Source organism: Mchenga conophoros, linkage group LG4, assembly GCF_057382185.1.
Source record: "Mchenga conophoros isolate Kocher_MC1m ecotype Shallow Benthic linkage group LG4, M_conophoros_male_GT1.1, whole genome shotgun sequence".
NCBI classification, from domain to species: Eukaryota; Metazoa; Chordata; class Actinopteri; order Cichliformes; family Cichlidae; genus Mchenga; species Mchenga conophoros.
Window position 1 is genome coordinate 7,381,156 of NC_140529.1, and position 24,903 is coordinate 7,406,058.

General features: G+C 39.4%; 1 protein-coding gene across 1 annotated transcript; it reads right to left on the reverse strand.

Moving 5' to 3' along the window:
- Positions 1-12,924: 12,924 nt before the first annotated feature.
- Positions 12,925-14,347, reverse strand: LOC146575439 (uncharacterized). Its single transcript, XM_085272555.1, has one exon. It carries the CDS (start codon positions 14,312-14,314, stop codon positions 13,682-13,684), a length of 633 nt encoding a protein of 210 aa, XP_085128681.1. The 5' UTR covers positions 14,315-14,347; the 3' UTR covers positions 12,925-13,681.
- Positions 14,348-24,903: the final 10,556 nt, after the last annotated feature.

Sequence of the window (24,903 nt, forward strand, 5' to 3'; positions counted from 1 at the left end):
TCCTGCCTAATTGCCTGACTGACCCCCTGCACTTCTCCCCCCCTCCAAAAAAAGAAGAGACTTGAAGTAAAGCACCTTTTGCCTTTTTTACAACTTGTACAGTAACAGAAAGAGACAAGATTAAAGAAACATGACAGAAAGATTTCTGCCTCTTGTTTAATATTTTGCTAATATATTCCTCTGTAGACGAAAGATGTTAGCAGATTTTGAAACATTTTTGAAGGTAGCACCTTGACTTGTGTCTCTTGATCATGTAAGCCTTTGCTTCTCTTTGCAGTTTTGAGTGCTGCCACTTAAAATAAGCAGGTGAATAACGCGGCTTCTAATTGTGAAACCTGTCCAACTTACTGGGGGTCAGAAAAGATGAGGAGAGCAGCCTACCTTTCAGTCAGATTCCACATTGTGACTTCTTCCATGCCATTAAATCCATATAGAAAAATGCACATCCATAATCCGCCAAGAAAGTGTCAGCCTGATAGTCCATTTACGAGTAATTCTGTCCATCTTGACAAGTCCCTACAACAATCTTTTACCCCACTGTTTCCACAGCTGGTCAGCCCATCTGCTCAACTCAGACTGCAGAACTGAGGGGCTTGTTGGTGCTGGGACGAACCAGCTCTGCTCTCAGACTGTTGGCATCAATTTGGCTTCACAAAGACACTGATTGTCCACCTTGAGGGAGCCAGGGAAGAGAGGGTAGGTTTGCACTCCCCGGTGGGAATCTGGATTATTTCCGCAAGAATTTAGGCCTTTATTTGAGGCCTGGGCAGAGGAATGTTAACCTCTCCAGTTTCGGACAACAGAGGAGGTTCTGTTTGCAGAGAGGAAGCTTCTCTTCAGGCTTGTGTGACTTTATACCAAGAGTAAACATCAGAAGGGTGCGATGAGGCCAGAAAAAAGGAGAGAACAGATACAGCTAGAGGATGACTTTTAAGCAAGATCTTTGAAGGGACAGTTTCTGTTTATTCTTTTAGGCACCAGCTACTAAATATATGAACACATAAAATAAGATAAGATAAGATAAGATAAGATAAGATAAGATAAGATAAGATAACTCTTTATTGTCATTGCACAGTCATACATAGTACAGTAGTACAATGAAATTGGAAAAACTGTCCTACGTCGGCACTACATATAACACAACACGACACGATATGACACATCACAACGTAACAAACAACACAACACAGTATATTAACTTAGTATAAAAAAGAAGAATAAGTGTATGTGTATTGCACACTGTTATTATTGCACATTAATTATTATTGCACCTTGTTATAAATATAAATATTATTGTTATCGTTTTAAACATTGTTACCTCCCCCTAAAAAGTCCAGGGAGGTATCCAGTCAGGTCAGCTATTTACATTGATCAGGGCTATTGCCCTGTTGTAAAAGCTGTCCTTGAGTCTATTTGTTCGGGACCTCAGCAGCCTGAACCTCCTGCCAGACGGCAGCAGCTTAAACACCCGGTGTCCTGGGTGTGTGCAGTCCCGTAGGATGCTGCGTGCCCTCTTGAGACAGCGAGTGCTGTACAGGTCCTTCAGGGAGGGAAGAGGATGTCCAATGATTTTTTGGGCCATGTTGATGACCCTCTGGAGTGCCTTTCTGTGTGCTGTGGTGCAGCTGGAGAACCACACACCGATGCAATATGTCAGCACACTTTCAATGGAGCAGCGGTAGAAGACGGTCAGCAGCTCCTCCTTCAGGTCCATTTTTCTGAGGATTCTCAGAAAGTGGAGACGCTGTTGGGCCTTCTTTAAGACCGCAGAGGTGTTAGAGCTCCATTGGAGGTCTGTGTCTATGTGCACACCCAGAAACTTGAAACTGGAGACCCTTTCCACGCACTCCCCATTGATGCTGACAGGCTGCAGCTCGGACTTCCTCCTTCTGAAGTCAACTACCAGTTCTTTTGTTTTGGTGGTATTGAGGTCCAGGTTGTTGTCTGCACACCAATCTGACAGCCTCTGAACTTCAGCTCTGTATGCAGTCTCATCTCCCCCTGAGATGAGCCCCACCACAGTGGTATCATCTGCAAACTTGATGACTGTGTTGTCTGGGTGGGAACTAACACAGTCATGTGTGTACAGAGTGTACAGTAGGGGACTCAGTACACAGCCTTGTGGAGAGCCGGTGTTGAGGCTGAGGGCTGAGGAAAGATGAGGCCCCACTCTAACTCTCTGTACACGGTCTGAGAGGAAGTCTCTGATCCAGCGGCAGGTGGTGGAAGGAAGTCCAATTTCCAGCATAAAAAGAAGCTTTGTAACAGATTTAGCTACTGTACCACCTAACTTCCATCGTCAGTGTTCTATCATCTAAAGATGGTATTGACATGAAATTCTCACCGATCCAATCCACACATGCAAAGAAAGCAAACCATAGATGACTGTAAACTATGTGTAATAATGCAGAACACACAGGGAAAAAGTATTGAGGCTGGTAACTGAAATTTATTTAATACTTTCTACTCAAGCCTTTGTTGGTGAGAACCGTTTCAAAGATCCTCCTGTGTGGAGAAACTAGTCCCATGCATTGTGACTTTGGCCCATTCCTTGGCTGTGTGTTTGGGATCGTTGTCTTGCTGAAACCTACACCCTCATTTAATCTTCATCTGTCTCTGTACATTTTTCCTTTCATCCTTCCTTCAATTATGTGAAGCATGCTAGTACTGTATGCTGAAAAACAACCCCACACTATGACGTTCCCACCTCCAAACTTTACTGTTGGTATGGTGTGTTCGGGTCATATGCAGTGACTTTTGACCTCCAAGCATGGTGTGTATCCAAAGAGTTTAATGTTGGTCTCATCTGACCAGACTATATTCCCACAGTATTTCTCAGGTTCGTCTAAATGTTGTTCAGCAAACATTAAAATCCCTTCCTCATGCTTTTCCTTCAGAGTCTTGCATGGTGAGTGTGCTTACAGGCCATAGTGGCTGAGTGCATCAGAAACAAAAACAAAACAAAACAAAGATACCACCCAGGACTCTTGAGAAACTGCAATCCTCTATCACACAGGAATGGAACAACATTCCTCTCTCAAAAGTCCACCACCTCAGTTTCCAAATGTTTATGGAACATTAACAGTAAATATGGTTTTCCCCCAGTTACTTTCTTTCTTTTCATCTTTTTGGAATTTCTACAAACCTTTTTCATTGCTCACAGTTAACTCAGGATTACTCAGAGTTGACTGACTGTTGTTTGAGCTCAGTGTGTCACCTTTTGCTATCTTTTCTATTTTATTTACCATTAATTTAATACTTGAGTTAAATTTCAATCTCCAGAAACCCAACCTTATCAGTTCATTTTCAGTTGCCTTTTTTTAGGCATTTTTTTATTGAAAGGTAAAGACGCTACAATAATACAAAAAGTACTGTTGTGCAGCACACTCTACATTTATTTATATTCATAGTATCAAGGGTTCAGTACCCTATTAATGCCAACCAGAGGCGCTAAATAATCACAATTGTGTAAATCCATGCCACCACATGGAAACACCTCTTAGGCTGTCTCTGTATCACACAGTGTCAACAGCAGTTGCACAAGTACTCTTTGTGATTCTCTGGCTTTCACCTTCACAATAATGATGCTCAGACTCCTTCAATTAGCTGCTCTTCCACTATGTCTAGCAGGTAAATTCCTGAGTTCTGTAGGTACTGATATAAATATTAATGCTTCTAATAACTCCAACTGTGTGCTTCAATTGTGTTTTTTCTGTAGGGCTCTCATCAAAAACTGTCCATCAGAGTCCTGCTCAGATGTTCAAAGTGGCTGGAAAACAAGTCCTGATTAACTGCAATCACAGTAACAGTGATTTTTACATGATCCAGTGGTACAAGCAGTCTACAAGGAGGAATGAAATGACTCTCATTGGGTTTGCACGATATGACAGTCAGGCTGTTGAAGGCCCATTCCAAGCACTTTATAACGTGAGCGGAGACGGCAGAAGTGCTTCGTCTCTTCACTTTTTAGCCCACGGCAGTGCGATATATTTTTCTGCTGCAAGTGAAGCACCCTGCTGCATCACCCGAGCGGTCTGTAACAAAAACCCTCACCACACTCATCTGCTGTAACCACACATTCTGCAAACACTTTGTCAATATCTGGTGTCAGACAGCCGATTGTGCAGGATTAAAACAAAACTTTGAATGGTGGGGCATGGCATTACCAAAGACAGTTTGACACGTTTGCGCCATGAAAAATCGTCACTCTTCCCCAAACCCCTGCAATTCTGGGAGCCTGACCAGGCCCTGGTGTTCTTCTTCCTGATGTTCAAACAATGCCAGTCCTTAATTTTTCACCTTTTTGCCATTCCCTGTTAGTATTATCACAACCTCACTTCTTAACAGTTAGCAGAGCTTCATGAGGTTCTTGACATCGTGCTAAACCCCTTGCCTTGTAGCTACATTTTGAGTGCGTGCATGTGGGTGCAGAACATTCAATTCAATTCAATTTTATTTATATAGTGCCAAATCACAACAAAAGTCGCCTCAAGGCGCTTTATATTGTACACTAGATCGCACAATAATAGATACAGAGAAAAACCCAACAATCATATGACCCCCTATGAGCAAGCAGTTTGGCGACAGTGGGAAGGAGGGGCGGGGCCATCTGCTGTGACCGGTTGGGGTGAGAGAAGGACGACAGGATAAAGACATGCTGTGGAAGAGAGACAGAGGTTAATAACAGATATGATTCAATGCAGAGAGGTCTATTAATACATAGTGAGTGAGAAAGGTGACTGGAAAGGAAAAACTCAATGCATCATGGGAATCCCCCGGCAGCCTATGTCTATTGCAGCATAACTAAGGGAGGATTCAGGGTCACCTGGTCCAGCCCTAACTATATGCTTTAGCAGAAAGGAAAGTTTTAAGCCTAATCTTAAAAGTAGAGATAGTGTCTGTCTCCCGAATCCAAACTGGAAGCTGGTTCCACAGAAGAGGGGCCTGAAAACTGAAGGCTAGCCCTCCCATTCTACTTTTAAATACTCTAGGAACAACAAGTAGGCCTGCAAAGCGAGAGCGAAGTGCTCTAATAGGGTGATATGGTACTACAAGGTCGTTAAGATAAGATGGGGCCTGATTATTTAAGACCTTGTATGTGAGGAGCAGGATTTTGAATTCAATTCTGGATTTAACAGGAAGCCAATGAAGGGAAGCCAAAACATGAGAAATCTGCTCTCTCTTTCTAGTCCCTGTCAGGACTCTTGCTGCAGCATTTTGGATTAGCTGAAGGCTTTTCAGCGAGTTTTTTGGACATCCTGATAATAATGAATTACAGTCGTCCAGCCTGGAAGTAATAAATGCATGAACTAGTTTTTCAGCATCACTCTGAGACAAGATATTTCTAATTTTAGAGATGTTGCGCAAATGGAAGAAAGCAGTCTTACATATTTCTTTAATATGTGTATTGAAGGACATATCCTGGTCAAAAATGACTCCAAGGTTCCTCACAGCGTTACTGGAGGCCAAGGTAATGCCATCCAGGGTAAGAATCTGGTTAGATACCATATTTCTAAGATTTTCAGGGCCGAGTACAATAACCTCAGTTTTATCTGAATTAAGAAGCAGAAAGTTAGCGGCCATCCAGGTCTTTATGTCTTTAAGACATTCCTGCAGTTTAACTAATTGGTGTGTGTTATCTGGCTTCATGGACAGATAGAGCTGGGTGTCATCAGCATAGCAGTGAAATTTTATGCTATGTCTTCTAATGATACTGCCTAAGGGAAGCATGTATAATGTAAACAGAATTGTTCCTAGCACTGAACCCTGTGGAACTCCATAATTAACCTCAGTGTGTGAAGAGGACTCTCCATTTACATGCACAAACTGGAGTCTATTAGATAGATATGATACAAACCACTGCGTTCAGCACCTGTAATACCTACAGCATGTTCTAATTGCTCTAATAGGATATTATGGTTGTTAGATTTTGTATTGTTGATTGTCATTTATGCTTAGAAATATTTAACCATGTATGCTTAGAGGTGTATAATCAATTGTGTAGTGATAGGATGTGTGATCTTTAACAGGCTACAAAGGCTTGGTGTGTATTCCACACCTACATCCTGGGAGCATGGGAAGAGGTCGTACCTTTTCTTATTGTTTTATGGTAGGATTAACGTAGCTACGTCTGTTCTAGTCTAAGTGCTTTTTGTTTAGATGAACTGCTGGACTTCCTCACCGTGCTATCTAGGGTGAACCATCTAGGGTGAGGGGGGGTCTACCCTCTTCCTGACCAAGGATGTTTGCCTTTGTGCTTTCATGTATATGACCCTTTGATCAGCAGTACCACACACACACACACACACACACACACACACACACACACACACACACACAGTATTCTTTGTTCACATGTATATCTATGTAAGATGCTATATGTTAATGACCCTATGCATATTCATGTAACCACAATAAAAGGAGTGCTATGGGGAGCCTGGCTGAGAGTCTGATGGAGGTCAAGTGGTGGGACGACACTTGGCTCTAGCCAGGTCTCTCTCATGCATGAGTAAACCAGAGAACTTTGGTGCCTTGAGTCTTGCTTTTTGCTGCGTAGCAGATTGTCCTTAACGTTCCAGCAAATAGGTTCGAGCTACAAACCTATCAATGGTCAACAGTATCGAATGCTGCACTAAGGTCTAGCAGGACAAGCACAGAGATGAGTCCACTGTCAGAGGCCATAAGAAGGTCATTTGTAACCTTCACTAAAGCTGTTTCTGTGCTGTGCTGAGCTCTGAAACCTGACTGAAACTCTTCAAATAAACCATTCCTCTGCAGATGATCTGTTAGCTGTTTGACAACTACTCTTTCAAGGATTTTTGATATGAAAGGAAGGTTGGAGATTGGCCTATAATTAGCTAAGACTGCTGGGTCTAGAGATGCTTTTTGAGTAAAGGTTTAACTACAGCTAGCTTGAAGGCCTGTGGTACATAGCCGATCATTAGAGATAGGTTGATCATATTTAAGATCGAAGAATTAATTAATGGCAGGACTTCTTTGAGCAGTTTTGTAGGAATGGGGTCTAAAAGACACGTTGATGGTTTGGAGGAAGTAATTATTTAAGTTAACTCAGAAAGATCAATTGGAGAAAAAGAGTCTAACTTAACATCAATGGTACTAAGAGTAACTGTAGATAATATTACATCTGTGGGATGATTATTGGTAATTTTTTCTCTAATGATAAAAATTTTATTTGTGAAGAAGTTCATGAAGTCATTACTAGTTAACGTTAAAGGGATGGTTGGCTCAAAAGAGCTCTGACTTTTTGTCAGCCTGGCTACAGTGCTGAAGAGAAACCTGGGGTTGTTCTTGTTTTCTTCAATCAGTGATGAATAGTAAGATGTTCTGGCTTTGCAGAGGGCTTTCTTATAAAGCAGCAAACTATTTCTCCAGGCTAAATGATGATCCTCTAAATTTGTGACACGCCATTTCCTCTCCAGATTACGAGTCATCTGCTTTAGGGTACGTGTTTCAGAATTATACCACGGAGTCAGGTACTTCTGATTAGAGACCTTAGTTTTCACAGGAGCTACAGTATCCAGAGTCGTACGTAGTGAGGAGGTGAAATTATTAACAAGATAATCGACCTGTGTTGGGGTAGCGTTCAGATAGCTGCTCTGCTCTGTGTTGGTACAGGTCATTGGAGATGATAACAGTGGGTGGATTATATTCTTAAACTTAGTTACAGCGCTTTCAGAAAGACATCTACTGTGATAAAGTCCACTCTCCACCGCTGTGTAATCAATTATTGTAAATGTAAATGTTATCAGGAAATGATCAGACAGGAGAGGGTTTTCAGGAAACACTGTTAAATGTTCAGTTTCTATGCCATATGTTAAAACAAGATCTAGAGTGTGATTAAAGTGGTGGGTGGGTTCTTTTACATTTTGAGAGAAGCCAATTGAGTCTAGTAACAGATTAAATGCCATGTTGAGGCTGTCATTTTTAGCATCTACATGGATGTTAAAATCACCCACAATAATTATTTTATCTGAGCTCAGAACTAAATTAGATATAAAGTCTGAGAAATCAGACAGAAACTCTGTGTAAAGTGGATGATATATGGTAACAAGTAAGACTGGCTTCTGAGTTTTACAGCTCGGGTGGACGAGGCTAAGCATCAGGCTTTCAAATGGATTAAAAGTCTGTCTGGGTCTTTGGTTGATTAATAGGCTGGTGTGAAAAATTGCTGCCACACCGCCCCCTCGGCCTGTGCTTCGAGGTTTCTGTAGTTAGAATGACTCGAGGGTGTTTTGATTGATTGATTGATTGATTGATTGAATCTTTATTTTGAACATGTTGAAAAAGTATAAAAAAAATAGAATTAAAAGAGACAAATGAACAAAGCAAACAAAAGGAAAACGAGCAACCACAACTCCAAATAACGTCCATGTTCAAAAAGGAGCAGGAAGAAGCATAAGCTTATTTAATCCCACCCCTTTTCCACTATCTAGTATCAATAGACTACAGAAATACCTCCTTGCAATTACATTATATGTTATGTGTAATTTTTTTTTTTTTTAATATATACACATATATGTTTCTATCTATCCATACATACGTATATACACACATACGCACATATACACATTTTCAATAACCCAATTAACACCTCAAGGATACACAACCTACAATTATATATATATATATATATATATATATATATATATATATATATATATATATATATATATATATATATATATATTAGGGGTGCAACGATACACAAAATTCACGGTTCGGTTCGGTTCGATACTTTGGTGTCACGGTTCGATATTTTTTCGATACAAAAAAATGTTCATGCATTTTTAATTTGTCATTTATTAAAATTATAAATATATATTTTAACTCAAAAGTACAGTTTTTAAATTTAACCCTAACCCTTGTGCGTGTTTTTTATTTTGACAGCGAATGCGCACCTGCGGACCACTTATGTGCAGCCCTGGTTATTTAGCTCATCATATCGCAGCCACAGAAATTCTTTTGTCCATGAAACCATAAAGCTGCACTTTCTTTTTGCCTTATAGTCTGATTTGTCATAACTTCTCCGTTTTGTGGTAAGCTTTTCTTTGGCTGTCACTTCTTCACCCTGACCTGTCTTATTTGGCTCAGCAGAACTGAAATGCTTTTACACGCTCACTCACATAAGCTCAGCGATTCTCTGCGCGATCAACCTTTCACATGTTTAAGCTTGCTGCGGGAGATTTCACTTGTCATGTTTGCATAGTAAGCTAACGATTAATAAGACGATGTCAGAGGAATTGGTGCACAAATTATCATCACTCACAGATCAGTGCTGTCGCTCTCTATACACAGTTCTCACGATTGCAAAGTGAAAGCAAAAAAACAAGCGCAAATTCAAACGCGACTTCAATATGTCACATATTGACAGTGGCTCACCGATGCCAATGACATAATTACCCAGCTACATTTCTGAAAGAATGCAAAAGCATTGACATATATTTTTCCTACAATAGCCCGACGGGCAGGGAAGAGAAAGATTTTGGTAGCCCGACTGAAAAAAATCGCTAGCTCCAGGACGTCGGGCTAGCGATATTGCAAGCCCTGTATCTGATTGAGGAATCACTCATCTTTGGAAAAGAGAGTTTATTACAGAGAAATGGCTCTTTCCAAAATAAAAGCTATACTATCCGCTTCTTCTGGGCTATATTTTCAGCAGCATAAGGAGAATCATGTGCTAACAGCTGTCTAAATGACTCGGCTAAAGTTAGTAGCATGCTTGCTTTTTTTTGTCTGCTTCCACTTGTCTTTGCACTAGGATGATGTCGGCGTAAATGTGCAGTCATATTCGTTGTGTTCCCACTAGTGCTTTCAGGTTAATCTCGTTGAAATGACCTTAACGCCACAACACGGCAAATCTCCGTTAACGAGCTACCGCCGATCACTCCGTGCATGGGGCTAGACGGCCAACACGTTAACGAGCTAACTGCGCTAACACACTAGTTCACACCAATGTAATTGAGCATTGCATGGCACATCCAACATACTGTTTTACTTTAGTCCATGACTCGCTTACCTTCAGGGTCATACGTCACATGAAAACCAAAATAATTCCAAACGCCAGATCTGAATGAGGTTCAATTTGCCTGTTGCAAGTAGAGCTTAACTTCTGTCTCGCTAGCTTGCCCTGCGCTCTTCCTTCTGACTATGCTGTCTGTGTTGAGCGCTCAGTGGATCTGCGCTCGACAGTGCAGCCTAGGCGGAGTAGTCGAACACAGATTCACTGAGCACTCAACACAGACAGCATCGTCAGAAGGAAAATTGATAAAAGAAATTACAAATGTTGTATTGTTCGATACATATGCGTACCGAACCGAAAGCACTGTATCGAACGGTTCAATATCGATACGAATATCGTTGCACCCCTAATATATATATACATATATATATATATATATATATATATACATATATATATATATATATATATATATATATATATATATATATATATATATATATACCCATACCAACATACCCGTGCATGCGCACACACATGAAAATATTAGACAAGAACACCCTATCAAATCTCTACCTTTTCCCTGTACCCTGTAAAAGCCATATCCTTAAACCGCTTTTTAAATTGCGCCATGCTTGGACATTGCTTCATATCTTTACTTAGTCTGTTCCACAGCTTCACTCCACACACAGAGATGCAAAAACTTTTTAATGTTGTACGGATACGAGGATGTTTTAAATTTAATTCCCCCCTCAAATTGTATCCCCGTTCCCTTTTAGAAAACATTTTTAGAATATTGTCAGGAAGCAGGTTATTTATTGCTTTATATATAATTTGTGCTGTGAGAAAATGAACCAGATCTGTGAATTTTAGAATTTTTGATTTTAAGAATAGTGGATTTGTATGATCTCTGTAACCAGTTTTATGGATTATCCTTATGGCCCTTTTTTGTAATATAAAGATTGATGATAGTGAACATTTGTAAGTATTGCCCCAAACCTCTGCACAGTAATTCAAATACGGTGCAATCAGGGAACAATAGAGAATGTGGAGTGATTTGTGGTCCAGAATGTGTTTTACTTTACTCAAGATTGAGACACTTCTTGAAATTTTGTTATGTATATGATTTATATGAGACTTCCAGTTTAATTTATCATCTATAAACACACCAAGAAACTTATGTTCAAGTACTCTTTCAATTTCCACACCATCTACATGAATCTGCACTTGTGCATTTCTAAGGGAATTCCCAAATAAGATAATTTTAGTTTTACTTAGATTTAGCGATAGTTTGTTCCTGTTAAACCATTTTTTAATTTTGCACATTTCTGAAGTAATTGTATCCAGCAGCTCCTTTAGATTCCCCCCAGAACAAAAAATATTTGTGTCATCTGCAAATAATACTAATTTTAATATATCAGATGCCTTACAAATATCATTTATATAAATAATAAATAATTTTGGACCCAGTACAGAGCCTTGTGGAACACCACAAGCAATGTCCAAGCATGATGAGGAATGGACACCCAGCTTCACAAATTGTTTCCGGTCACTTAAATAATTTTTCACCCATTGCAGTACAACCCCCCTAATCCCATACCGTTCCAGTTTATTAATTAATATGTCATGATTGATTGTGTCGAATGCTTTCTTGAGATCCAGAAATACTCCAGCTGCATACTGTTTCTGATCTATAGCATTCGTAATCTCCTCAATTGATTCAATTAATGCCAGAGATGTTGATCTTTTTGATCTGAATCCATATTGACTGTCAGAGAGTAATTTATATTTATCTAAGAATTTGTCTAATCGTTTATTAAACAGGTTTTCTAGGATTTTGGAGAATTGTGGTAGTAAAGAAACAGGCCTGTAATTTGTGAAGTGGCGTCTATCCCCGGTTTTATACAGCGGCACAACTTTAGCTATTTTCATTTTGTTTGGCACTTTTCCCGTCTGAAATGATAAGTTGCAAATATATGTTAGAGGGCCTACAATTCCTTCAATGACCTTCTTGACGATTTTCATGTCAATATCATTACAATCAGTAGATGTTTTATATTTACACATGTGTACAATGTCAATTATTTCTTTTTCCTCCACTGATGTGAGGAACATTGAGTTCCTATCAATCAGGTTTTCACTACAGTCTACTGATGGCAGTGACTCAGGAATTTGTTCTGCCAGTTTTGGTCCAATATTTACAAAATAATGATTAAAGCTGTTGACCTTATCAGCAGTGTTTTCCATAATATTGCCATTATCGATAAAGTATTGTGGATAACTTCGTTGTCCAGAATTATTTTTAATGATACCGTTTAAAACATCCCATATTCCTTTCATATTATGTTTATTGTTGTTCAATATTTTACTATAATACTCCTTTCTACATACACGTATAATATTGGTCAACTTATTTTTGTATTTTTTATATTTATTTTCAGCTTCTTTTGTTCTTTGTTTTAGGTATTCCCTATAGAGTGTATTTTTCTTTTTACATGCATTTTGTAAACCCTTAGTGATCCATGATCTATCTGAATATTTGTGCTTTCTGTTGTATTTTATTGTTGGACAGTTTTTATTGTACAACTCCATGAATATTCTTAAAAATATGCCATATGCAATATCAATATCAGCTTCTTTGTACACATTGTCCCAGTCCTGATTTAATAGATCGTTCTTAAATGCAGTCATAGTTTCTTCTGTCCTTACACGCCTGTATCTCAGTTGTTCTTCATGCTGGTTTTTCTTATAATTAGTGTCATAAACTGCAAAAACTGGTAGGTGATCACTGATGTCATTAATTAATATTCCGCTCACAATGTTGTTTTCCATATTGTTAGTGAAAATATTGTCAAGTAAGGTGGCACAATGTGGTGTAATTCTGCTAGGCCTGGTTATTTTAGGATGTAAACTCAAACTGTACATAGTGTTTAGGAATCCGTCGGTCATTTTATGCTTTTTTGGATTCAACAGGTCAATATTAAAATCACCACAGATAAACATAACTTTTTGATTTGTTTTAGAGAATATTTCCTCTATGAAGTCATTAAATACTTGAATACTAGAGCCAGGTGTTCTATATATACAGCTAATTATTACATTTTTTTTCTTTTTCCTTATAAATTTCAATTGTTATACATTCTAGTAAATTATCAATTACAGTTGTCATACTTTCTACCACCTTGTAGTTTAGGTTTTTATCCACATACACAGCTACTCCCCCTCCACTCTTGTTCCTTCTATTTACAAAATTCACTTCATATCCCTCCAGTCCAAAGTCCATTCCTTTCTCCGCATTGATCCATGTTTCAGAAATGGCAATAATTCCAAATGGATTTGTCAACTCATTTAGATATTCCTTTATATTGTTGAAGTTGGCATACAGACTTCTGCTATTAAAATGGATTATTGATAATTTATTTTCCGTGTTGATGGTGTGCTTAAACTGTTCATCAGTGAAGTAGCAGCAGTTACTGCTGATGTTGTAGAAGAAATTATTTTCCGGGTCTATATCCTTTTCTAAGTCTAGAACATTATGGTCTGTGTATCGAAATGTTCTCAGTTCCAGATTATCATAAAGAGAATTCCAATGAGTTATGTTGATATTGTTGCCGGATGCAGATGAAGTTCTTTTGGACTGTGCCATGTGTTGTGTTGTGTGTCACGTCACATGTGTATTCATACCTCCAGAGTAAGTTGACCTCAGTATTTGTCCAGCTCTTCCATATTTCTGATGACCAACACTTTGGCTTGTTCCGGTGTTCCATTGAGTTTAATGAATACTTTGCAGTTGGTGGTCCATGTATTTTGAATTTTTCCCTGTTTCTTCAAGTAACGTGCTTTCCTGGCAATGTCCGCATTTCTTTTTATCAGATGTTCGTTCATGAAGACATCGGATCCTTTCAGTTTCTTTCCTTGTTTTAACAGTGCTGTTTTCTGTTTTCTGTTTGCAAATCTCACAATGATGGCTGGTTTGTCACTGTCATTTTTTCGGGGCAGAGGGTGGCAAGCCTCAATGTTGTTATAATCCACTTCCACACCTTTGGACCGTAGAAAGGTAACCACTTGATGCTCCGTGGAGTTGACATCTTCCTCTCCTGGCCCTCCTACATTGTCAGTGGCGACCGCCCGGGCGTATGACCGGGGTTTGATGCGAAGCCCCGTGATGATAACATCGTTCATCCGGGTGTACTGCTCCAAATCCGCCACTCTGTTCTCCAGGTACGCCAGCCGCCGATCCTTCTCGGCGTTCTGGATGCGGAGAGCCTTAACTTCCTCGACCAGGTCCAGGATGGCTTTCTGCTGCAGTTTGACAGTAGAAATCTCCTCTGTCATAAACTCCAGCGACTTCTTAATATCGTCTCCTTCCTCGGCTGACAGAATTTTTTCGGGCCCATGCTGAGAGACGCTCTTGTAGCTTTGCCGTGACGACTGGCTAGCTAGTTGATGCTAGCGTCCTTCCTCTCACTCGATTGATTGTTGATTCATTTAAACTAACATAATCATCCTGCTGCAACCAGGTTTCTGTAAGGCTGAGTAAATCGATTTGTTGATCAATTATTAAGTCATGTACTAACAGAGACTTGGAGGAGAGAGACCTAATATTTAATAATCCACATTTCACTGTTTTACTCTTTGGTTCAGATGTGGATACTGTATTGTTCTTTCTTTTTGATTTCTTATGTTTAAATTGTTTATTGCTGGTTTTTAGTTTGGTTTTTGGTCTGTTTGGGAGCTGACACAATCTCTATGGAGATGGGTTTTTGGCCAAACATGGCCAAACAGTTCAATTTAACCTATTAGGTGAATAAAGCTAGAAATAACATTGATCTGTAGCTCATCACACCTTCAAAAGTAGGAACATTTTTTAACAGACCTGCAATTTCAAGACATCACTTCAATTCAGTTTTATTTATATACCACCAAATGACAGCGAGTCATATTGCAAAGGCCCTTCAATAATAGCAATCACTTGGTGACAGTGCAAAGGAAAAAAATACCTTTTTACAGGAGAAACCTGGCTCCATGTGCCACACCTGTTTGGTGGTGACAGAAAGTAAGTAATATCACTCTCTCCAACTCTGACTCAGTTTTCTCATGAACTGGCAGCATATCTTCACAAAGTACTGAGCTAATGGTGTAGGGCTGATGGGAGGAGGTTCCCGCCCACCTTGTGATTTTCTGTGCGTTAAGGATGTGGATGAACAGTATGACTGCAGATTCACTGAGAAAAACAGCAACTGAAGGCAACAGCACAGATACACCAAAGCTAGTTTAATAGTTGAAATAAAGAAGATGTTGATCTTATTCTTGATTCTGATTCATAATATTCATTTGGTTTCAGGTAATGGCGTGAAACAGGGATATTTTTGGAATAACCGCTGCCTAAAGCGCACACCTTCTTCTTATTGCTGTGTGTAAAGTATTTTATGGTGTTCTTTGCTGTTTCTTTCACAGGTGTCTCACTCAGTGACCAGGTCCACCAGACTCCAGCTGATATGTGCAAAAACCCAAATGAGACAGCCACACTCAGATGTTTGCACACCATTTCCACCTATAACAGGATCCTCTGGTACAAGCAGTCACAGGGTGGACAGTTACAGCTGCTGGGATACATGTGGGGAAGCCGTCCCACTCTAGAGGCCAATGTGTCTGCAACCTTGGATGGTAGTGCAGATGAGAATAAAAACTGCACCTTAACAATTGAGAAACTCCAGCAGGACAGCAATGCGGTGTACTTCTGTGCAGCTAGTTTACACAGTGTTATCTATGGCTGCTTCTCAGCACAAAAGCCTCACCACCACACATAATATCATCTGTGTATTACTGTTCACACCCCCTTAGTTCTTACTGTGCAGGCAGAAATGTTCCTGGGAAAGTGAAGGCTTCTATTTTTTAAATGAGTTTTCAACCATTGTATTTTCGCTGTCAATTTCCAGACTTTTTTCCAAGTAATGAAATCTCAGAAAGTTGGTTCTGTTCATCTGGAAATTCTGCCACTGTGAACCAAACGCTTCAGGCTGCACTTAATAATTAGTCTAGAGTTTTTCTTGCTCTTAAGCTGCATCCACACAGAGAACAGTTCACTTACCATGCATCCCTTTGAAGCTGTTGATTGGTTGTTTGCAAACATTTCCAGATCCAGTTGCCTAGGTAACCCTCTAATTTATTTATTTCCAGGTCATATTTTGTCAACTTACAGCTTCTCACACTCTTATTGGTAGCTACTTCAATATCTCGCCTAGAAACTGAGAAAATGTTATCTTGGGTCCCACCCACCTCACGTCGACGGGGGTCATTTCATCCACAGCCACCTGAAGTAGCATAATGTCATTCAGTGTCTCCGGTCAGTGTAATATAAACACATCGCATATAGCATAGTAGTTAGACTTTAATTTATATATATGTATTTGTGTATTTATACACTGAAATCAAACATTACATTGTAATCTTTTTTTTAACCATGTGCCTGTATTAAAAAAACCAAAAACAAGCTTGGCTAGTTTAGTATTATTACTAATAAATATGTACAGTGGCCCTGACAGCTCAAAATGGTTTATACTGAACAATGACTCATCTATGATTCTGTCCTTCCTCTGCTCATGAGGTGGCAGCACATCTTTACATACTTACTGAACTAATAGATCATGGCAGACAGGAGAATGTCACCTCCCACTTTAAGACTTTCCGAGTATCAAGGATGTGGGTGAACAGTATGACTGCAGATCCACTGAGAAAAACAGAATTTGACCACATCAGCTGCACAATAACTAAATACTTTAAAATACCCAAGAATGAAAATTTTATTCCTGATTCTGATTCATAATATTCATTTGGTTTCAGGTAATGGCGTGAAAGACGGAATAACCGCTGCCTAAAGCGCACACCTTCTTCTTATTGCTGTGTGTAAAGTATTTTATGGTGTTCTTTGCTGTTTCTTTCACAGGTGTCTCACTCAGTGACCAGGTCCACCAGACTCCAGCTGATATGTGCAAAAACCCAAATGAGACAGCCACACTCAGATGTTTGCACACCATTTCCACCTATAACAGGATCCTCTGGTACAAGCAGTCACAGGGTGGACAGTTACAGCTGCTGGGATACATGTGGGGAAGCCGTCCCACTCTAGAGGCCAATGTGTCTGCAACCTTGGATGGTAGTGCAGATGAGAATAAAAACTGCACCTTAACAATTGAGAAACTCCAGCAGGACAGCAATGCGGTGTACTTCTGTGCAGCTAGTTTACACAGTGTTATCTATGGCTGCTTCTCAGCACAAAAACCTCACCACCACACATAATATCATCTGTGTATTACTGTTCCTGCATCTACTCAGCTTTTTATTTCAGTTGTTACAGCTGGAGTTCTTACTGTAGAGAGATCAATTCCTATATGGAGGTACAGACTTTTATTTTGAAACAGCTAATGTGATTATACAGTTCTTCCTATTATGTTTTCCTTTTTCAAAAAATAATCTGTACATAATCTGTTATACAAATTTGCAGAATTGGAGAAGTAAAAGAAAAATGGCTACTCAAAATTTATTTACATGTATTTTTTTTCTTGTTTTATTTTACACAAACATGCCTCTAAAAATAATTAGTGGTAATTGTTGGCCTCTCTGGATTTTTATTAGCACTATTCATGTGCAGCACTTCTTTAAGCTCAGTTTTTAAAACCTTGATATGTGATCACAGCCCATGGGCAAGACACCAAATATTTGAACTCTAAAGACATCAGCGTGGACATCAGGATATCTGGAATTTTTCATAGCGTGTCATTCAAATCATACAGCAGGATATTATCAATCAAAGCTTTATTCGTCACATGCAGGTTGCCCTGCAGTGAAATAGGACCCCCCCCCCCCCCCCCCCCCCCGACCTTACACATATAGCACAAACATTACATAGGGATACAGGTCGGAGATTGGTAGAATCAGAGAAAAACATTGAAATGTACACTACACTGGGTACAAGAGGAAAAAAAGAGACCCCTACTCATGCTATGCTTCCATGGTAGGACAGCATGAGAACAGGAAACAAAAAAACTCCTCTGCACAGAAAGCACATAAATGTCCACAGCACAACATTGTGAAGACATGACAAGCCACAGGGGTGGGTGGGGGATGAGGAGTAATCCGAAGCGAACACAGCAGCCGCCCTGCACAGCGCTACCATTCCAGCGCGGCACACAGACCCGCCGTGTTCCCTCGCAGGAAACAAGCATCGAAGGCGTTGGAAGGGGAGGGGGGATGAGTTAGTGCCTATCAGTGTAAGTGTATGTGTGTGCGTGTACATAATTCAGCGGAGACACAGTGTCCTTCGGCCAATCAGGCTAAGTAAACAGTCCTCCAGCTGATCCAGGTGTCCTTGCAGGGATGGGAAGAATAGTCATCACACAGTCGTTATCAGGGAGTTGTTTTGGTGGGCTCCAGCCTTGGGCCTATTAACGGCTAACCTCATCTTGTGAATGAATCAATCTCCAACCTTCCTTTTATACCCAAAATTTTTGAAAGAGTAGTTGTCAAACAGATAACTGATCATGTGCAGACGAATGGTTTATTTGAAGAGTTTTAGGTTTCAGACCTCATCACAGTACAGAAACAGTATTGCAGAAGGTTACAAATGAAGTTAATGCGTAAGTTCAATCAGGAAGATCAGTAGTCACACATCTGTCTGCTTTTTCGGTATTTGGTGGCTAATTATGCTTTACATCACTTACACTTTTCCATACTGTCAAGCTCATTGCTGACATCACTAATCCAATCACTTTCCTGCCCTTCTTCGGGCCAATCAGCCTCCACTCCACATACAGTCTCACTGGACATCAAACATTCTCCCTTGTGGAACCAACCTGCTACTCACTTCTCCCATACTGCTCATGCTCTATTTAAGCTTCCATCTTCATCTCCACCACTAACGTCTAGACTGGGGTCCTACCCTGATGGGCCATCGGTGATGGGTTTGTAGCATAAACCCATTCGCTGGAACGTTCAAGACAATTCAGCTACACAGCAAAAAGCATTGAACACCAAGCAGAGCTCTTTATGATTCTCGTATACGAGGGAGACCAACTGGACACACGCCGTTCCTTCGCTTGACCCCAGTTGCTCTCGTCTGCTCCCCCGTAACACTGCTCTTTTATTGAGGTTACATTAATATACATAGGTTCATTAACATATGACGTCTACATACACACAAAGAGTACCTTGCCTGTGCGTTGTCTAAGTGTCTGTGTGTGTGTGTGTGTGTGTGTGTGGGGGGGGGGGGGGGTCAGTGTGTGACCCCATAAACGACTTCCCTAAACCTGGAAGTCCAGCAGTTCATCTAAACAAAAGGCACAGATATACGTGTGTTTGCTATACCATATATCAGCAAGAAAAGATACGACCTCTTCCCATGACCCTAAGATTGTGAGTGTGCATGCCAGAACACTCTGGAACAGACTATTAAGGATCAAACCTCTACCAACATGATGTTGATTATACAACTCTAAGCATATATGAGTAGATATTTCTAAGCATAAATGACAATCAACAATACAAATCTAACAATTGGAGTCTAATTGCCAAAAAGTTTAATTAAATTCTATATATCAGTGAATCATGTTCAATTCCTTCTGTTGATATTTCCTTACTGAAATGATCTTCTTATGGCCTCTGACAGTGGACTCATCTCTGTGCTTGTCCTGCTAGACCTCAGTGCAGCGTTTGATACTGTCGACCATAATATCCTATTAGAGCGATTAGAACATGCTGTAGGTATTACAGGTACTGTGCTGCAGTGGTTTGTATCATATCTATCTAATAGACTCCAACTTGTTTGTGTAAATGGAGAGTCCTCTTCACACACTGAGATTAATTATGGAGTTCCACAGGGTTCAGTGCTAGGACCACTTCTGTTTGTATTATACATGCTTCCCTTAGGCAGTAGTGATGGGATTTCCAGCTCTTTTTAGAGAACCGGCTCTTTCGGCTCCGAACCGGCTCTTCAGGTTGTTTTGTTGCTTTAATTAATTTATTATTAACAATAATATAGAATTATGCAGAAAAGGAATTACTAATGTAAAAAAAAAAGTGGTTTTATTTATATATGTTTATATATAAATATATGCGGTGGCCCCTAGAGACAAAACACGTACAAACTCTAAAACACATTTCTAGCATGAACTGAACTTCCAAAACAGAGCTACCTAGATCACTTAAATTACACAATTGAAAGCATGAAAGCATATGTGTATTGCTTGTGTATTTATACACAAGCACTCAACTTTCAACTTTTAACCATTTAAATTTTCAGCTTTTTCCTTTTAAAAAAAATTTAAAGTGAAACAACACAAAACACTGCAAACCACAACACAATTAAATATAAATTAAAATATGAAAACAAAAAGAAGATGCATATTCTCTGTCATATGGACCTGCATGAATAAACTTTCTGAATCCTTTATCATCTGCAACTGAAAATAGTTGTGGATGATTACTATACCTTTCTAATGTGACGTTGTTGTCCCTGACTCTCTTTCTCTCTCTCTCCCTCTGGCTCTATTCCTGTGCTACCAGCATAAAGCACAAGGCTCGTATGCGGAGTGAAGCGGGGGGGGGGGGGAGTGCGAGAGAGAGAGAGGGTGAGAGAAAGAAAAAAAAAACACGGCTCGGGATAAGGAGCCGGCTCGCGTCGTTCACTTCAAAGATTCGGCTCTAAGAGCCATTTCGTTCGCGACCGACCCATCACTATTAGGCAGCATCATCAGAATGCATAGCATACATTTTCACTGCTTTGCAGATGACACAATCTTATCTATCCATGAAGCCAGATAACACAATTAGTTAAACAGCAGACCTGAGTGACCTCTAACCTTCTGCATCTAAATTCAGATAGAACTGAGGTTGTTGTACTCAGACCTAAAAATCTTAGAAATATGGTATCTAACCAGATTCTTACTCTCGATGGCATTACCTTGGCCCCCAGTAACACTGTGAGGAACCTTGTAGTCCTTTATGACCAGGATATGTTCTTCAATACACATATTAAACAAATATGTAGGACTGTTAAATCCAGAATCAAATTTGAAATCACATAAAATGTCTTGAATAATCAGGCTCCATCTTATCTTAAAGGCCTTATAATACTATATCACCCCAAGAGCACTTTGCTCTCAGACTGCAGGCTTACGTGTGGTTCCTAGGATATTTAAAAGTAGAATGGCAGACCCTTCAGCTTCCAGGGTTCTTGTATTGAACCAGCTCCCAATTTGGATTTAGAAGACAGACACTATCTCTACTTTTAAGAACTGTCTTAAAAATTTATTTCTGATAAAGCACATAGTTAAGGCTGGATCAGGTGACCTTGAATCTTCCCCAGCAGGCTTAGGCTGCTAGGGGCTTCAAATGATGCACCGAGCATTTCTCCTTCTCTCACCTTGTTTCACTCATGTTTTTATTCACCTCTACATGTAAACATTAGTTGTTAATAATCTCTGGCTCTCTTCCACAGCATGTCTTTGTCCTGTCTTCCTCCCCTTACCACCGACTGATCTCAGAAGATGACAACCCCGCCCTGAGCCTGGCTCTGCAAAAGGTTTCTTCCTGTTAAAAGGGAGTTTTTCCTTCCCACTGTCGCTAAAGTGCTCACTCATATGATTGTTAGGGTTTTTTCTGTATTATTGTAAGGTCTTTACCCTACAATATAAAGTCCCTTGGGGCAACTGTTGTTGTGATTTGGCGCTGTATACAATTGAGTTGAATTGAATCAGCTCAGGTATTAAGGTGTTAAACTTTATTGTTTAACACTTCATGATTACTTCATGATCAGTGTGAATACAGAAGAAGAGTTTGGACTGGAAGACCCACTGTGGTTGAGCATCAGACACAACTCAAAACTATGCTAGAGAGCAGTTCACTTTCCATTGACCAGACTTTTCTGTGCATTAAATTATGAGGAATATATGGAGCTGAACACATCTCTGTGTATCACTCATGATGCACAGGCTTTGAATCACTTGTGGTTTCCTGTAAGGCAGACACCTGTTTCTGTGGCTGCTTTTATAATGTAGTCAACTACATACTAGACTATTTCAACATCACGCAAAAAAAGGAATCTTTCTGACATCACTGAGACTCAAAACAGGTAACAATTATTATGAAGATTTCACATTAAGAAAGTATCAAGTGTGAAGTGCTGATGGGACTGATGAAACCAACATGTGACAGAAGAAATTAAGAGGGAATCAGTTGTCACTTTGCTGTGAGAGGCATTTGAGAGTTGAGAATGATGTCACCATTTATCATCAGCACTGTTTCTCTCCTCTGTACTGCAGGTATGGTTTTAAAATCTTTATGCTATCTTTATGTATCTTTTTCTTCTTAAAACACATATATTGCTAAAGTTCACGTTAAAAAATACTTGTTCATGTGCTTGGTTCTAGCTGTTATATGGACTAACGATGTCACACAGACCCCTACCTTACTCCTGAAAACCGGTGACTCTGCCCAGATGTACTGCCATCACAATCTGCGTGGCAGTTATTACCATATGTACTGGTTTCAGCAGTTACCAGGGGAGAGCTTGAGGTTGATTGTCCACATGCTGCCTTACAAGGCCCCAGACTTTGGAAACTTTAGTCAAGAAAAATATTCAGCCAACAAGATTGTAAGTGAGAGCGGAGCTTTCACAGTGAAACATCTGGAGCCAAGTGATAGTGGTGTGTATCTCTGTGCTGTCAGCTCACACACTGATGCAGATACCTGTCAGGCTATACCAAAACTCAACAAAGATGACTGAATATTGGGAAACTGTCAATTTGCGATCAAGGTAATGTGTCACGGAAGTTTGCAATGTGTCACAGTTCTGGGCAGGTTCGACCCAGCATTTTGAGTTCTTATGTTTTGTTTTATTTTTGCATGATTGTTTTGTTTCTCTGATGTTATGATGATTATTATTATTAGAGTTCCATGTTTCTGTTTATCCGCGTTTAAGGATTTGTTATTTCATGTATTGTTTGAGTTGCATGTGTTATATTCTGTCTGCCTCTCTGTCTGTTTGGATTGAGGTTGGATCAAATTCATGCCATAAATGAACCACTCGGGAGTTGATTTGGAACTGTATCAAGACCACCTCCTCCAAAGAGTCTGGGTGGGATTGATACTCTCTAATACTAATTATAGGATTTGCATCTACTAGCTATGCTGAGGGGTAGCTCTGGCAGCCGCCTGTATTTTTGGTTGATTCCAGCCTTTTTTTTCTTGTTCTGACACAAGCGGCATCTGATGTGGTCTTCTGCCACTGTAAATCTACCTATATCAAGGTTCAACATGTTGTGTATTCAGAGATGCTCTTCTGCATATCTTGATTTTATCAAGTGGTTATTTGATATACGACTGCCTTCCCATCAGCTCAGAAAAGTCTGACTATTCTCCTCTGACCTCTGGCATTAACAGAGGTTAATTCCTACCCCAGGAAAACCCCAGGAAACTGCCACTCAGTGGATATTTTCTCAGTTTCAGTTTTCTCAGTAACTAATTACTGATTACTTCCCCCAAAAAGTAATCCTGTTACTTTATTGATTACTTATTTTCAAAAGTAATTAATTACTTTAGTACTTTTTAAAAACACGATTTACAACCTGAATAGGTGATAAAGTGATCTGTCAACCCAGTTCTACTTTTTCTGCATAATCCATCATACAAAATGTAATCAAATGGAAAAGTCTCTTTTTTTAACTTGTTTTATCAGTTTTAATCTTTTAACTTTATGCATCAAGCAAAAATTTAATTATATGCAACATTCTCTGACTTGAAGAAATTAGTTTAACATTTAAACCTATTTTCTACACATTCCAGCACATGAAATAATTTTTTTTGTGTGTTTACACTCAGTCTTTCAAATAGATGCAAGTAAAACACAGCAGAAAATAAATAAAGTCAAAGACTCAGCGGTCCTGTTGCTCTATTTTCACCTGTAAAGCAGGAGTGTGCTCTGGTGCAGGTGTGGCACAGCGGTCAGTGGAAGAATCCACGAGTTATATATATATATATATATATATACCCATACCAACATACCCGTGCATGCGCACACACATGAAAATATTAGACAAGAACACCCTATCAAATCTCTACCTTTTCCCTGTACCCTGTAAAAACCATATCCTTAAACCGCTTTTTAAACTGCGCCATGCTTGGACATTGCTTCATATCTTTACTTAGTCTGTTCCACAGCTTCACTCCACACACAGAGATGCAAAAACTTTTTAATGTTGTACGGATACGAGGATGTTTTAAATTTAATTCCCCCCTCGAATTGTATCCCCGTTCCCTTTTAGAAAACATTTTTAGAATATTGTCAGGAAGCAGGTTATTTATTGCTTTATATATAATTTGTGCTGTGAGAAAATGAACCAGATCTGTGAATTTTAGAATTTTTGATTTAATAGATCGTTCTTAAATGCAGTCATAGTTTCTTCTGTCCTTACACGCCTGTATCTCAGTTGTTCTTCATGCTGGTTTTTCTTATAATTAGTGTCATAAACTGCAAAAACTGGTAGGTGATCACTGATGTCATTAATTAATATTCCGCTCACAATGTTGTTTTCCATATTGTTAGTGAAAATATTGTCAAGTAAGGTGGCACAATGTGGTGTAATTCTGCTAGGCCTGGTTATATTAGGATGTAAACTCAAACTGTACATAGTGTTTAGGAATTCGTCAGTCATTTTATGCTTTTTTGGATTCAACAGGTCAATATTAAAATCACCACAGATAAACATAACTTTTTGATTTGTTTTAGAGAATATTTCCTCTATGAAGTCATTAAATACTTGAATACTAGAGCCAGGTGTTCTATATATACAGCTAATTATTACATTTTTTTCTTTTTCCTTATAAATTTCAATTGTTATACATTCTAGTAAATTATCAATTACAGTTGT

Excerpts from the sequence above, each read along its gene's own strand:
- LOC146575439 (XM_085272555.1), bottom strand. The coding sequence starts at position 14,314 with ATGACAGAGGAGATTTCTACTGTCAAACTGCAGCAGAAAGCCATCCTG.